At 33.0% G+C, this 16,707-nt stretch overlaps 2 protein-coding genes across 2 annotated transcripts; one reads left to right on the plus strand and one right to left on the minus strand.

Annotated features, from left to right (window-relative positions):
- The first annotated feature begins 2,687 nt into the window (after positions 1 to 2,687).
- Positions 2,688 to 3,456, plus strand: LOC131652609 (photosystem I reaction center subunit II, chloroplastic-like). The gene has a single exon (XM_058922519.1). The coding sequence runs from the start codon at positions 2,688 to 2,690 to the stop codon at positions 3,309 to 3,311; it is 624 nt and encodes a 207-aa protein (XP_058778502.1). The 3' UTR covers positions 3,312 to 3,456.
- A 243-nt stretch (positions 3,457 to 3,699) lies between these two features.
- LOC131652608 (thermospermine synthase ACAULIS5-like) lies at positions 3,700 to 6,288 on the minus strand. The gene is made up of 10 exons (XM_058922518.1): positions 5,981 to 6,288; positions 5,561 to 5,627; positions 5,356 to 5,450; positions 5,152 to 5,254; positions 4,989 to 5,077; positions 4,740 to 4,896; positions 4,549 to 4,624; positions 4,400 to 4,458; positions 4,161 to 4,297; positions 3,700 to 4,054 (listed from the first exon to the last, which is right to left on the minus strand). Exons 1-10 carry the CDS (start codon positions 6,115 to 6,117, stop codon positions 3,982 to 3,984), a joined length of 993 nt encoding a protein of 330 aa, XP_058778501.1. The 5' UTR covers positions 6,118 to 6,288; the 3' UTR covers positions 3,700 to 3,981.
- Positions 6,289 to 16,707: the final 10,419 nt, after the last annotated feature.

The raw sequence follows: 16,707 nt of genomic DNA on the forward strand, positions 1-16,707 counted from the left end.
ATTTTTAAAAAGAAAACAATAATGTTTAACTTATTTTTTATAAATTATAAAAAAACATAATTAAAAATATTAGTTATAAAATAATATTTAATCTAATCGAATAATTGAAGAGATAAAGAATAATAGTTCTGTTTTTTTATGCACAAAGAGGTTTTTCTAGGCTATAGACTGAATAGCTTATAGCAGTGTTTTAAAAATCGGATCGGACATCAAACCGGTGAGACTACTGAGTCACTGGTTTATTGGTCGAACCACTGGGTCACTGGTTGAACCGCATGACTAAACCGGATTAAACCGGATAACTCGGTTGAATAGACCGTCGTTATAACAAAATTATATAGGTATAAAATCTATCGAACCGGATGATTCAGTCCCTACAAAATATAACTAGTGCTTAAATTTTTTAAAAACATCATATTATAAAAAAATTCACAAGTCTATAATTTAAATTCAAATTTTACACATAGGTATCACACACAATCAAATAGTACATAATTATAAAATATAAACAAAAATTTAATCACAACATAATTTAATTGAATAATTTATAACAAAATAATTTCTAAATTTAATTTTAATAAAAGAAAAATTATTTGGGATCTCCTTTTTCAATATCAAAATTATCTGTAACAAAATCAACCACATCTACAACTATTTTTTTATTTTTTTATTTTATTTATTTTATTTTTATTTTTATTTTTAATTAAAGTAGTCAAAATGACATTGTTTTAATTTTTTAAAATAAAAAAAATTAAAAATGCATTTAAACCACCGGTTCACAAAAACCGTCGGTTTTCCCGGTTTTAGCGGTTTACACCGGTTCAATGATATTCCCGATCCAGCTATTGAACCAGACCGATTACCTGGCCAGTTCCCGGTTCGACCGGTCCGACCGGCCGGTCCGGTTTTTAAAACTATGGCTTATAGACTGGATGAACTAGAAAGCGAGCATGATATGCGGGACCATCACATTAGACTCAAATATTATTACTACATAAAACTAATGAAAAATTCATTTCCTCATTCACTGTTTCGTAAATCATTCATAATAAATATTAGTAGCTTTTTTGTTCAAGTAACCTCTATCTATAAATTGTTTTTTAAAAAGTAATGGGGTGGCCATGGTCTTCCCCGGTCACCCTAGCTCCGCCACTGGTAGGAAGTATTGATGTCATATGTTTTTTTGAGTGTTTAGCTATGGTAGGAGGATGTGTCGACGACACATGTTTGATGGTGTTTTGATACTAATCTTGTCGTTGTTGGAGATATGGGATATGATTTTTGTTTTGTGGCTGGGTGTGTGATATATATTGGTTAGGGATTTGAGTGTTTATGGGTTGGTAATTTTGTTGGGTGTGGTGTTGTGCGTAAGTGGTTTGGTAATTTTGTTGGAGATTAAATGTTGAAGCTTGTTGTATGTAAGTGGTTTGACGTAGGTTGTATAAGTACCTATCTTCAAAGAAAAATCCAATGGTCAAAATTAGAGGTATATATAATCATTATACTATCTCCTTTTCAAATTAGTTATTGTATTGCGGCGCTTGATATTTTTACCAATAATATTTAAAAACAATAAAATAAAATAATAAAGATTAATAATAAAATTGTAATTATAATATATTAAAAAATTATATGAGTCATAATATTTATATAAAAAATTATATGAGTCATAATGTTTATATAAAAAATTATAAAATAAGACACTCATTTACCGTGATAGTTATTTTCTAAAATAAAAAATTTATGCATTAATAACATATATTTATTTCAAATATTACAAAAAAAATATATAATTATAATAATATATTTAAAATTTAAATAAATCATAATATTTATATAAAATATTATAAAATAACATTCATTTACGTGATAGTAATCTTCCAAAATAAGAAATTTATGCATTAATAAATTATATTAATTTTAAATCTTCCAAAAATAAATGGTATTTTTGGAAATAGATCTCCGAATTAACCTTAAGTTTATTCAGAGATGTATCTTCGAATTAATTTTTTTGTAAAAAAATAGGATTTGGTACATTCGAAGATGTATCTTCGAATAAATTTAAATTTTTAGAGGCGCGTTCCAATATATAAGGGTGTAGAGAAAAATTGCTTTAATTGATTAGGCATAATGTAGTCGTCAATTTAATTGATTAAACCTCTTATTTGTTCAAAAGAGTTGCTATGTGTTTTGCGTTGTAATTTTTGTTTGGAACATCAATAAATTTAAAATTTAAAAAAGATGGTTAATTAAAAAATTTTGTTGAAAAACTTAGTTATTATAATAAAAAAATTCTATGTTTGAGATATCAATTTTACTTAAACTAAAACAAATAAACAATAATAAAAAAGTTAAATGACATATGTTTGCAAGAAATAAAACATTAAAAAAAAAACTATCTTTACATATATTGAACACATATATAAACCTTATTTTTCTTTTTCTAAAAATAGAAGGCAAGACAAAAATTGACAAAAGATTTTAGAGGTTTGGGTGAGAGATTGAGACATAGAATCAAAATCAGAAAATCCAATTGGTTCAAACCATATCACCTTATCCACACACCAAAACTCACACCACACATTCAAATGCTAAAAATCCATACAAATTTTTTGCACTAATATTATTCATTCATTCATCACCATTGATCTCACTCACCCAACAATCACAATATTCATCCATTCACCATGGCAATGACAACACAAGCCTCTCTCTTCACACCCCCACTCTCAACTCCAAAAACATCAAAACAACCATCAACTCTATCCTTCATCTCTCTCAAACCCACCAAATTCACACCAAGAACAACAAAAATCTCTGCCTCAGAAGACAAAACCGATGTAGCAACCGATGTAGCAACAAAAAAAGAAGCACCAGTTGGATTCACCCCACCTGAGCTAGACCCAAACACACCTTCTCCAATTTTCGGTGGAAGCACTGGTGGACTATTGCGTAAGGCCCAAGTTGAAGAATTCTATGTCATCACATGGGAATCACCTAAAGAACAGATTTTTGAGATGCCAACTGGTGGCGCAGCTATAATGAGAGAGGGTCCTAATCTTCTCAAACTGGCTAGGAAAGAACAGTGTTTGGCTTTGGGAACTAGATTAAGGTCAAAGTACAAGATTAAGTATCAGTTTTATAGGGTTTTTCCTAATGGTGAAGTTCAATATTTGCATCCTAAGGATGGTGTTTATCCTGAGAAGGTTAATCCAGGTCGTCAAGGGGTTGGTCAGAATTTCAGGTCTATTGGGAAGAATGTTAGCCCAATTGAAGTTAAGTTTACTGGTAAGCAACCTTATGATGTTTAAGGGATGATTATTCTAACCCTTAAGGTGTTTGCTTAATTGCTTATGTAATGATGTTATGTACTTATTATAATCACATTTATTTCTGTGAGAAATGATGCTAAACTCTTTACATGTATTTAATTTTATGATAACTGCCTTTGTCAAATATAGTTTGCTTTTTGGAATCAATATTGATTTGCTTTAGTATATGTTTGGTTTCCATTTTGGGAGACACGGATTCTAGAGGTGTAGAATTGATTCTGATGATTGATATTTGGCTCAACATGATTTTGCTAAACTCGGATACAAAAATGTACATAGTTTAGGATGATGAATGTTGCAAGTTCAAAATATTGGTCAAATAAGTATGAAGTATCTAATGTACCATAATAAACAAAAACAAAATCACTTAAACAAGATAGAAGCTTGAAATATATTAGACTAGTGGTATAGATAGAGAGCATATGCAAATAGATGCACAAACAAGATAGGAACCATTGATTGTTCATTGATACAACACTTAGAAGCCTTTTGAGTGGTGAAAGAAAGTACAAGCCAAGGGATAATAGAAGAGGAAGAAAAAAAGTGAACTTCAGAAAGGAAATAATACATATAATAATGAAAGAAATATCTTGAAAGCCTTTGTTAACTTGCATTGTGTGTCTTTTTTGTTTTACTATTTGAAGCTAAGTTATGCATTCTTGCCATGACCATATATGAACCTAGCTGATCCCTCCGTGTATACATGAGTTTCATTGATTAGTCTGCACAATAGTGTCGTTCGAAATCAAATGAGAATTATAGAACAAATTTTGATGACAACGTCAACAACAACTACAAGAGTCTTAAGTTTGTGAGTCTTTTACTTACGAATTACGAACAGCTTTGCTCAAAGTTGAGGATGACAAAAATGTTTTTCCATCGAGATATCTATTCTCTCCGTTAATCCTCTGTCTCATTCTGATGTCTAGTTCTTCAGCACTAAGATCCAATGGAGAATCTGAAGCCTGTTATAGATCAAGGAGAAAAAATTACATAGAATACTTAAATTCAGTATTAAGAACTTGTCAAAACATGGAAATTTGATCATCAATTATTTATAAACTTACCATGACCCATCCCCAAATATCAGCATAAGATGGGATATGAGCTGAATAAGGCACCACATCTGCAAACATGAAAAAATAAGGTTAATTTAATTTGACTTAATTAGAGCTTTGATTAGAATTATAATAACTTTACTTAAACAAATACTTACACTTGAAAACTTGTCTCAAGGTGTTGTAAATACATGAGAAAACTTCTGTGTGGCTGAATATTCCAGCAGGCCCTGCCTGCATTATAGGAATAACAAGAACAATTTCTAATCATGAATTCTGTTTCTTTTGCTTAAGCAAGTTTTTAATACATAGTATCGACACAACTATACTATATAGTCCACTACTTTACCTGTGTCACAAATATTCCACCTTTCTTCAGTTTTGGCTTGAGACTGAGTTCATAGAAGTCTTTAGTGTAAAGCTTATAGCAAGGACCTCCTTCTATTGGATCAGCCAAATCTCCAACTATTATATCATACCTCTCTTCTTTGCCTTCTAGTTCAGCCCTGCAACATCACAAGTATAAATTTTAGAACCGATTGTTATCATAATGTCTGCAATATCAGATTAATCTTAGTAGCAAAAATAACTAAGTGACCTTGCGTCATTGATGACGACTTCAAGTCTCGAATCATGGAAAGCTTCCTTGTTTACAACTAGGTATGATTTGCAAAACTCCACCACTTCCTGCTTCCATCACATTAACACGTTAGTTTTAAATCACTTACGATTGAAAGAAGAAAAAACGAAAGTTAACTTACCTCATCAATGTCACACATTACAACTTTGTCTATGGTCTTGTGCCTGAGAAGTTCCCTTGCAGTAGACCCTTCTCCTCCACCCATAATAAAAACATTTTTTGGCCTACAATATAGAATTAAAATTAGATAATGAAAAATAAATGTTAAATTCTATTTTAAACTTTGCAAGATGACAGTTAATTAAATTAAGAGTAAAGTAAGTACATAGGATGGTGAAGAAGAGCTGGATGAACAAGACATTCATGGTAGATAAATTCATCTGTTTCTGCACTCTGAAGCTTTCCATCGAGTACTAATGCCTGCAAAAGTATATAATATATAGTAGATTATTAAGTAGCTGGTTTAATTTAACTATATTTTTCTTGTAAGTTAAGGTAACTTTCTGTTGTAGTTCTATTTAAGAACTTACCTTGCCAAATGGCTTTGTGTCCAACAATGCAATGTCTTGATACTGACTAGCTCCTGTATGCAAGATGCTGCAGACCCACCATAAAAACAGAGAACAAAAAAGGTAAAATGATTATAAAACAAAACATAGTGCTTAACTTTTTCATAACCAAAGGCAAAAAGAGCATATAACTTTTACTACATTGTTTATCTTTTATAGCTTAAGAAACAGAAAATCTCCAAATTTTCGGAGACAAGAAACTGTATACTATTATTTGCAGACTAATATTTTATTCCTGTCTCACTCAAACACAATGGAAAAGAACCTTCTTGTGTCCTTGGCTGTATTATCTTTTCATGAACCTTCTAAACTACTAGTAGTGATTAAGTAAAACAAACAACATGAACATGAACATGAAGACAGTGTAATAATATATGGTACCTATTGAGGGCAAAACACCATCTAAGATTCTCTTCAATCTCTTCTTCATACCAGCAGCTCTTCCTATAACCATTAGGAGGTGAATGGCTTTTGTCACTTCCTCCATTAATGCCATTTGAGTAAGCTAGTTCACCCATTTTTTCCTTTGAGAATAAGAACAAGAGAATGTGAAAGAAGACAAGAGAAGTGTGTTATGAATGGAATGGATATGAGAAATGAGAGAAGGAAGAGGAGAATATAAGAAGGAAAAAGTAATAATTGAAAGGTGGGAAATCTAGGAAAGTGGAAGTGTTTTGAGACATGAAAAAAGGTATAAAATCCTCATTGGGTTTCGTAAAGTACAATGTATACACACAACATAACATAACATAACCTCTGCGTGCATAATTTTTTTATATTGATATCATTATCATTTATCATATACCATACCCTCCCTAGTTAACCCTGTATCTTATGAAATAGGATTCACTCCCCTTTGATTTTGATCAAATGATTTTAAAGAAAAGTAAATTAGCTTTTTTAAAATATCATGTTTGAATCTGAACTGTCTGATTATGATCAAACGGTTACCAATACTCCAAACGCGTTGAATGTGACTCCGCATGTTATCTTAAATTAATTTCTTCGAATTCTCTTAACAACCTGTCTACTAGTGCTTTAAACACAATGATTAGCATTTGTCTGTAATTAGTAAGAGCACCATATCTAATTAGCGCAGAGCAAGAGCATTGTTTTTCCATGTATATGGAAAAAAAATAGTCTAAAAAACTTAATTTGTGGGGTATATAAGATAGATTTATTTCCTTGAGACATTATTATATTGTTAATCAGGATTTACTACTTTGCACTACTAAAGTTCAATGAACTAGTATACAATAATAATGCTAATACATGGATGTATAGTATATAATAGATATTAGATAGTAAAAGTCAATTTTAATTAGTTATTTTTAACATCTAAAAATATATAATAAATAATCTATTAGTCAAGATTGGCATATAGACAATCTAATATCAATGCTCGCTCAACCGATTGAAGGTTAAGCGAGTACAAATACTACTGGTCGACGAAATCAAACAATGTTCGCTCGGCCGATTGAAAGGTTAAGTGAGTGTAAATACTCTTGAAAGATGATAACATTGGCTAACTTTTCAAGTTAATAAAGAGTTATTGTACAGCGTGGAAGTTGTGTACATATGGGATTAGGTTAGGCATGCGAAACTGCGAAGGCAGGCACGTAGTGATGGTATGCATGATGATACGTAATGATTCTAATGCATCAATTTGTCACGCAAGATATCAAGTGATTTTGTATTATTATGTAATGGGAGTGTGTGTGACAACAATTACCATAAAATGTGGTTCATTGTTGGTGTTGGAAAATGTGAGAAAATAAAATCTTGGTGGTTATGTTTTTGTGAGAAAAATAACAAGAGCGTGCATTGGATACAATCATGTATATTCTCTTTGTATCTGCGCGTGCCTATTCATCATCACTATCACCATCATCATAATTCAAACGCTAACTCAACATATTTACTCCTATTTTAACCATTCTAACTGTTCCCTTTTTCTTACTTATGTTGCATTCGACAACTTCACTTTGTGTGTGGGACCCAATGTTTGTTTTGTTTTGTTGATGTAAGGTTGGCATCAGCGTGATGTTGCTCATGCTGCCTGCCCATATAACCATGAATCAATTGGTCCAATAAACATCATCTTAGTGGTTGGGTAGGGTGGGGATTATGGAAGAGGAAATATCATCATCTCACTTTCCTTCTATGTTATTATGCTCCCAACACCTCTTACCATTTTGAAATTATACTCTCTTTGTTTCAAAAACTACTATTATACTCGTGTGGAGTTCGCATGGGTAATACTCGTACGTTCGCACAGATACTGATACCAAAATGTCCACATTCTTGAACAAGACCTTAAATCAGTGAAAGAAATTATTCGGAGATATATTTACGTAATATTTTTGTAGTTGCATCTCCGGATCCACCTCAACTTCAGTGCATGTGTTGCCTTAAGACCAAATGTCACGCAGGAATATTCCAGAGATACATCTCTGACATTCTTACGTAGATGTATCTCTGGACGGTATTGTCTCAAATACGCGCCACCGTCCCTTCCCCTTCCTCACTTCAGATACTCATTTCAAAACCCATTTTCTTATAACACTCTCCAACCCCGTTGTGCGGAATTTCATCAAAAATCATCAAACAACAATCGAGCTTTATCAAACATCACTATTCAAGCATCAAGAATCAAGTTTTTGAGAGAATTTGTAAGTTCTTTTTTGAACTTTTTTGAGTTAATGTAAAATAGTATAGAATTAGAGTTTTAGGTTAGAAAATTGAAAGTTTTTAAGTGTTTGCTAGCTTAGAACTACAGTAGAATGTCTTAGTTATATTGTTTTGATGATCAATGATATTTTTTGAGGTCCTAAAACCCTGCAAACCGCCATTGACGCTGAATGAGGTTGTAGGAATTTTCGGAGATGCATCTTCAAAAAATTTCAGTGTTTACATTAAAATCGGAGATGCATCTCCAATATAAGTCTGTATGCATTATTTTCCTTTATTTGAATAGGAGTCATTGTGTAACGTTTGTTTTGTCCTTTTACAGGAGTTAGGGATGACAGACAATCCAAGTTGAGACACGACAGAGTTGCACATCATGCTTCGTTTAGGAGAGAAAATAGTCAAGCATCTCAGGCTCCTTCTACTTAGACACGGCAGGGTTGCACATCATGCTTCTTTCCAACCCGCTTGTTTGGTCTACTTGTACTGTAAATTATCTAAAGGTTGTAGGTGGAAGACGAAGCAGATGACCGACATCATATTTTTTACGGTAACATTTCTTGATTTTTTATTGATTTTGTTAATTATTGCAACACCGTTACTAACTAATGATTCTTGTTTTTTCAGTCTTGGATCCTACACCACTTTCCACGCATCTCCGGTTGGTCACTTGATCCTGCTTATATTGAAGATAAGCCGCGTACTTTTGCATTTGACCCGCTAAGAGGGAACCAGGCGACTGAGCCGTTTAGGGTGTATATTGACCATTTGGTCTTTGTTGATATACATTTTCATTCTTACGTCGACCACCGTGTGACGATTCCATTTGACGACATTGTCTTATGCTCAGGATGATTGACTTGTGGGTTGCGCAAGACGGCTCCTCATATGCTTGGGCGTGTCATACGTTACTTCAGCTATATGTAGTATATTCCCAAGAATCTTGTCGTGTCTGCTCTTTCCCTGATAAAGCACATGGATATGGATGTCATGTTTGGTGATTATGAAAATTATCTGGTACCAAATGAGACACGGTGTACCATAACACCGAACGACTGGAGCTACATGGACGATTACATCCGATGGTTTTTCTAGGTGTACCATCCATATTTGGTTCAAGATTCTCAAGGACACCCACCTATGCCAACTCATTAGGAAATTCTAGAGGATGAGCATGCTAGGGCCAATCATGCTCATGATGTCTTGCCTAGGTGTCGTCGTATCATGGAGACTGGGCATACGAGTATTATTGGATGACTCCTTCTTGATGGCTCTGAGGTGAGGGTGTTATAGATGTCATCATGGCGGAGGCTTGGGAGACTCTGTAGTATAGGAGGCAGCGCAAGAATGCGGGGAGAGTGCGGGGACGACTCATATTCCGACATACGCAGTAGTCTTGGCATTTGTACACTCATATATTTTGGGTTGTATTTTATTATCGACTTTGGTGTAACTCTTGATACTCTTGATACATTTTGTAGTCTTGGTTATATATATATATATATATATATATATATATATATAAGTCGTTGTATTGATATCGTTATTATAGTCGAATTTGAGAAAATGTTATGACACTTTACATTTTATAGTGTTCATATGAGAATCATTGAAAAATAAGTTGTGGAAATGTTTGCATATATTTCGAAAATGCATCTCCAAAACATTTAAAGATATGCATCTCCAAAATAAACTTACATTCACCAAAAAAAGGTGCATCTGGCGATGCATCTTCAAAGATTGAGGCGCTTTTTCGGAATGCATAGGGTGTTTCTTGGGTATATAGGGTGCTATAAGAAATTTCCAGTAATTTAGCCTCCAGAAATATTAATAAGAAAAAAAATAATACACAGGTAGCTATCTACTTTATGAGGATTTAACCTGTCACCCCCCAATATTTTTATAATGGAAAAAATGCCCCTCATAAAAAAAGAACAAAATGGTCGAACAAAATTTCTGGAAGTTCATTCAAAATTTCCAGAAACATGTATTTCGAAAATTTTGGTAAAAAACACAAGAGTTTTTATTCAAAATTTTGGTGAAAACGCACACATTTCGAAATTGGTGGTAAATTTTTTATGAGTTTTTATCGGAAATTTCGAAATTTTTGGTATTTTTTTCATAAATTTCGGTATAGTTTTGAAATTTCTAGTAAAAACTCATGGAAATTTGTGGCATTTGTTCAAAATTTCTGGTATAATTTTGAAATTTCTAATAAAAACTCATGAAAATTTCAAAATTCCCGATATTTTTTCAAAATTTTCTGTATAATTTTGAAATTTCCAGTAAAAACTCATAAACTTTGAAATTTGGTAACTTTAGGCAAAGATATAATGATAAAAGCATGCAAAATAGGGGGTGTCAGGTATAATTCAGGGGGTGGCAAGTTAATTCCTCCTACTTTATCCTTCTGAATGGATATAGTGGTCCAAAGCTAAACTCGTTTAAAAACTTTGGTTGGGGATTGTGTGATCAATTCCTGATATTTATTTAGGTTGAAGATCGTTAATATTGTTGAACTTCCCTTAAGGCTATTAAAAAGTCTTATTCATTTGAAGGATGAAGTTTCTCGATATTGATGAACTTACTATTAGATTCATAGTTAGCCCATTTAAAACTATAAGAGTTTATTGGTTATCCTTTTAAACCAAATTGAACTAAAATATTTTGTGGAGAGAAGACTTACCGCTTCAATATACCATTGAGAAGGAAGCTTGGCCACTTCATTCTCAGTATTTCAATGGAGAAGACTCAAACGATCATATCTTCTGTCTTGTATTATCATGATTGTAGGATAACCACCATTTCCTTGTATAAGGGGGGTTCGTAAGCTTCACCTACTAAAAGCTCTCAATTATATAATGGAAACTCTCAAGATTAGTTCTTGGTGAAAGGGGTATGTCCTTTTGATTTGACCGACCCTCTATAATTCTCAGTGTTTTTCTTCTTTCCTTAACTCTTTTATTTTCCACACTTTATTTCTATATTCCGCTGCTTAGAATTAGATTTTTTTTTTCAAACTCCAATTTTAAATCTCGAAAAGTCTTCAAAGTTTTCAAAACCATATTTTTCCAAACCACACAATTTGTAACACCCCATATTGCTATACACACCACACCACAACTAATCCAAATTAAATAATATTATTACTAATACTATTTTCTTCAACCAAAAATTCAGCTTTAATAATTCTTCGATTAACCGACTAAATAATCCAATTCCTCATCTTATAATATTACTAATAAATCCAACTTCGATCGAATTTCCATATTAATTCCTTGAATAATTTATTTAAATAATTAAATAAATTTCCGGGTGTTACAACTCTCCCCCACTTAGAATATTTTCGTCCTCGAAAATCTATATGACATCACCATACTTAACGCATCCTTCACATCTAATCCTTCGATCAAACGACAACCCGATCACGGTTTAAATCCAATACTTATACCTCAATCTTCCAATACGATCGCAACATAATCCTTACTAACTTGCCAACCATTTTAGCAATATCTTGAAACAACATCTTACAAAGTAGCAACAGCTACCACTCGCTTACATCTGGTTATACAATCTCACCTCATCATCCTCAGCAACCTATTCAACACCAAACACATACGAAATTCTCCCCCACTTAGTTTCAAACTCACTCCTGCAACAAGAAATCAAAATCAACAAGTACCGACAGTGTTGTACACACTTGTCGCGTACAAAGGGATAAACAATAATTAGACGACTCTGGCCGGACGGACCTGCTCTGATACCACTAATGTAACACCCCATTTTAATATAATTACCGGGTAGAAAATGGGGTGTTACACAATTCACACCCCTCTTGTGTGTGAAGTCTCAAGTCAAACTGGTGGCATCAGAGCCTAACTTCTATTTAAAGGACTAATTGTCTTAGGAGGAAGATGACTTCCGACACAAGATTCTTTTTCAAAATTCACCAGCACCTTTTGAAAATTTATTCCTTCTTTTATGTACATGATTTTTCTTCAAAATTAAATCTTTTTGTTTTTAAACTTATTCAACAGTCTGTTTTACCCTACTCGTCAAATAAATGATGAAGGAGTGGAAAATTTTCTTTTACCAAAGATAGATTTTGTTTTACCGCCAAGAAAATGTAGGATACTTTGGAAAATATATATGAAAATTTTCCTAGTATCAAGCCAGAGGGTATGAACACATGAGGCGAAGAAATTCTTTTCTTAAAATTTTTGTTACTAACATTTATCTTAAGCATTAAGAATGAGAAATGTTTCTAACTCTTAAATCTATTGATAGAAACCTTCATGAATTTCAGGAAAATCAAGAGAGAAGGATATCATAGAATCTGGTCGAATCAAAAGACTAAACTAGAAAATAATCACTCATATCATATCACGTTCTAGTTAATCAATGAGTCCTCATGTTCAAAGAACAACAAAAAGATAAAGAAGTTCTTCAGTTAGTTGAACAAAGAAGAAAAGATTTCAACATTGAGGAGAAATATAAAGAATCATCTTCCAACGAAGAAGATAACATATGCTCAAAAGTACCCTACAAAGAAGATAGGATATAGAAAGAAAGATCAGAATAATATATTTACTTGTTTTGCAGGAAATTTGAAGAAGTCGTACAAAGCAGAAGTATACACTTTCAAGTCTTTGATTATGAGGATAAACGACAATGGCAAATGTCAACAATTATGATCAAAGCAACACCATTTGAGAATTTCTCAATTTATGATCTGTGATGATCAATAAATTAAATAACTTTGTAATGGACTTATTTATGTATTTGTTTACCAACTCTCGCATCCAACAATGTGTGGAGAAGAATACACTATTAAAGTGTTTTTCCCTAAGGAAATTTTATCAAGAATTTTTCTTGATACAAGTAAAATTATTTTAAGGTTGAAATAATCATTTAATCTGATTAACCCCTTAAAATAATTTTTTTTAACGCTTTCATTTTTTTAAGATTTTGTTATTTTTAGTTCAATTATTTCTAACCCATAAAAATAAGTTTGTTCAAGTGTCTTTAAGATTATGGGTATAAAAAATATGTAGTGAAGGCAACAAGGCCCAAGAAACAAACCAAAACACTTAGGAGGCCTGTTTGAAGTAATTTAATCAATTAGGCTAATCGATTAAAAGTGGGCAAAACATAGTTTCTAACTGAATCCAAATCAGTTTAAAGTGCATGGAAGATCAGATCCAAGCATTGATGGAAATCATATCAAAAGCTGGAAAAATGAGATATTCTATCGACTAATTTAATCGATTAAAATACCTAAATATGGCAATTCGGGAATTGATTTTTGGATAGCATGATGTGCTCATCAAAATCTCTCGACCCACATGCTTAAAAAGTCTAGAAGGTATCACTATAAATAGCTATTGTATCGTAACCCTTCTCTTGCATCACATATTTTCTCATTCCTTCCTTCTACAACACTCTCCTTCCTCACTCTACACGAAATCCCCAAACCAAAAACCCAAAATATCCCAACAAAAGAAAGATGCAATCATTAAGAAAGTCAACTAATGTACTAAAATAAATATGTATTTATTCTTTCAAATATATGTGTTATGAGATTTGAACTTTCAGACGTTGATGCATTTTTTACAGCACAATGAGTCATTGAAATGTATCAACCACAGTAGAAAGATAAGCTTCTGCAGTCTAAAGAACCATAGTTTCATAACATTATACACCTATCTAGGCTGCAAGATTTATCCAGGAATTAGTATAATTTTATCAACCATAGTTTGTTTTCTGTTTTCATCCAGAGATGACACTCAGAGACTTCTTTATTTTATCTTCCAATCAGTGATATTTCCATCACACTTGATGATGTGTCATCCCCTATACATCTTCCAATCAGGGGGCATTTTTAAACTACTCCAGACTTAGTAGTCTTGAGGCATGGACATGATGGTGCAATATTTGGGAGTTGACCCTGGTGATGCCAAGCAAGAGATGGATGACACCAAAGGATATCACGTCAAATTTAGAATTTTGGACAGGCTATAAAAATACCATATGAATGTCACAACTGGTACTGATGGTGATTATGCAAATGTAACACATAATAAAATATGTGCATTGAGGTCATACCTCTTATATCTTGTTGACACGTCCATATTCATGGACAAAAGTGCATACTATGTTGATATGCTAATGTCATCTACCTAAGACACTTCATTGACTTGTGGAGAATTAATGAGTACAACCAGAGAGCCTCTTTTTTAGTTTACCTTTAATTCAAGTTAGGTGAAGCTTGTTTATAGAAGATTAGACATGTGACAACAAGCAGTACCTTATTTACGGTATTACATTTTCATATTTGTTGTTACTAATTTTTCCTAACACTTGTGTTACACCGTTACTAATATTTCATCTGAACCATTTTTAGACATGGATCCTCTAACTCTCTCTACACCTCTCTGGTTGGGAAAATATTGATGAGTATGATGAGGCTTTGCCACATGCTTACTCCTTCATTACACTCAGAGGAAATCAGATCACCGAGCTGTTCAAAGTTTATTTTGAATACATCGTAGCAGATGATATAAACTTCAAACCGTACGATGATCACCATGAGACACACCCTTTTGATGAGATATTCTTTTAATCCATATGGATGGCTTGTGAGTCACGACTAATGTATCGACATATATATGAGTGAGTCATTAACCAGTTCGAGTATCTGTAGGGTATTTCTAGAGCAACCACCGTTGCTACTACTCCTAAATTTTATCGCAGTAATGATGAGATATTTTTGGAGTACCTTGATCATTTGGTCCTAGAGGATGTACATAGTATGTCATCTTCTTAGCCACGGAGTACTGTATTCAGCTACATACAATGGTTTTTCAGAGTGTCACATCCTTATATGACACCGGATGTAGAGGGAGAGCCACCTAGACCATCTCATCGGGAGATATTAGTGGAGAAGCATGCTAGACCAGATCATGTCGTTGATGTGTTGACTGCATATCAGCATAACGTGGCTATTGAGAGAGAGAGATGAGAGTTTCAGGAAGACACTTTTAAGAGGGCTACTATAAAGGCCATGATGGCCGATGCACAAAATGCATTGATGTACAAGAGGCATAGAAGGAACCAGAGAGGTCAATTATACCCAATACTTGTCCTTTTCTTTGTGTTTTAATAATTTGTATTTTGGTTTGCGTTTTGTGATTAATCTATTGTTTGCATTTTGACTTAATATATGGTATTTTAATTGGATTACATAAGTGTATGATTTGATTGAATTACATATGGTATTTTAATTGTATTTTATGATCAATGTATGATTTGATTGAATTATATAAGGTTTATTAAAATATGTCAAATTTATAACAAAAGTATCGCCCTAGATGGAACTTTCTTATCTTAATGATGAATACATAAGTTAACTTTTGTAATATCCACTGAGTTGTGAAATTAGCACACAATCATGAGTTTAAAATGCCCTAGAAATACTACGGAAGTTAACATACATATTAATTTTTGGCAAAATGGAGGTGACTCACTAACGAAGTGTTTTGGTGTGTATAGGAGATGTACGAAAGTTAAATTAACTTTTCAAGGGCATTTTTAGATTTTTTTAAAAGTGACTCTTCAATTAAGGGCTGGAAGAACAATTTCCAATAAAATCTTGGCTTAAATGCACTTTTGGTTCCCTTATTTTTGACAATTTCTTTACGGACCCCCCAACCTTCTTGGATACTCACAGCGAAATTCCCAAAATGCCCCTATATTTTAGAAATGCATCTCCGAAGTCGCCTTTTTATGAAAAAAGGTGGTTTCGGATGTGCACTTCCGAAAACACCTTTTTTTTTGTTGAAAAAAAGGTGATTTCGGAGATGTATTTCTGAAATATAGTTTTTTTCCCAAAAAAAGGTGACTTCGGAGATGCACTTCCGAATTCACCCCCTTGGAATATTTCGGAGATGCACTTCTGAAATCTTGTCTGATACAGAATACAAAAAACAAACAAACAAAGCTTTGATTTATCATAAAACATCAAAATTACAAACATCACATAACATGAAATTAAAGTTACATATTGTTAAACATGGATAGTTAAGGATGAGTCAACATTTTGATAACGTTTTGCATCCAACTCGATCGGACCCTTCGAAGAAAATCGATCGAAAGTTGTCCACAAAACCGCTAAATCTTCGTCGTTCTTGACTTCAAATGGGGTGAATTGAACGTATCCCTCGTCGTTAAGCGAAGGCGAGCGATACTCAATCTTGACAACCTTATGATTTTTTGGGTATTGAAAGAGAGAGTTAATCGACGTTATCAATTCCGCGAATGGCGTGTCGCACGAGAAGCGAAATTGAAACGGCATCGGGTAACCACTGTTGAAGTAGACAAAAACTAGGCGAGGGTTGATTTGTGTCATTGCTGTTTGTGAG

The sequence above is a fragment of the Vicia villosa genome, linkage group LG2 (genome assembly GCF_029867415.1).
Source record: "Vicia villosa cultivar HV-30 ecotype Madison, WI linkage group LG2, Vvil1.0, whole genome shotgun sequence".
NCBI lineage: Eukaryota > Viridiplantae > Streptophyta > Magnoliopsida > Fabales > Fabaceae > Vicia > Vicia villosa.

Coding starts and splice junctions, on each gene's coding strand:
- LOC131652608 (XM_058922518.1), bottom strand. CDS start 6,117: ATGGGTGAACTAGCTTACTCAAATGGCATTAATGGAGGAAGTGACAAA. Junction 4,897..4,988: donor GTCGTCATCAATGACGCAAG/GTCACTTAGTTA, acceptor GTGATGTTGCAG/GGCTGAACTAGAAGGCAAAG. Junction 4,298..4,399: donor ATATTTGGGGATGGGTCATG/GTAAGTTTATAA, acceptor GATCTATAACAG/GCTTCAGATTCTCCATTGGA.
- LOC131652609 (XM_058922519.1), top strand. CDS start 2,688: ATGGCAATGACAACACAAGCCTCTCTCTTCACACCCCCACTCTCAACT.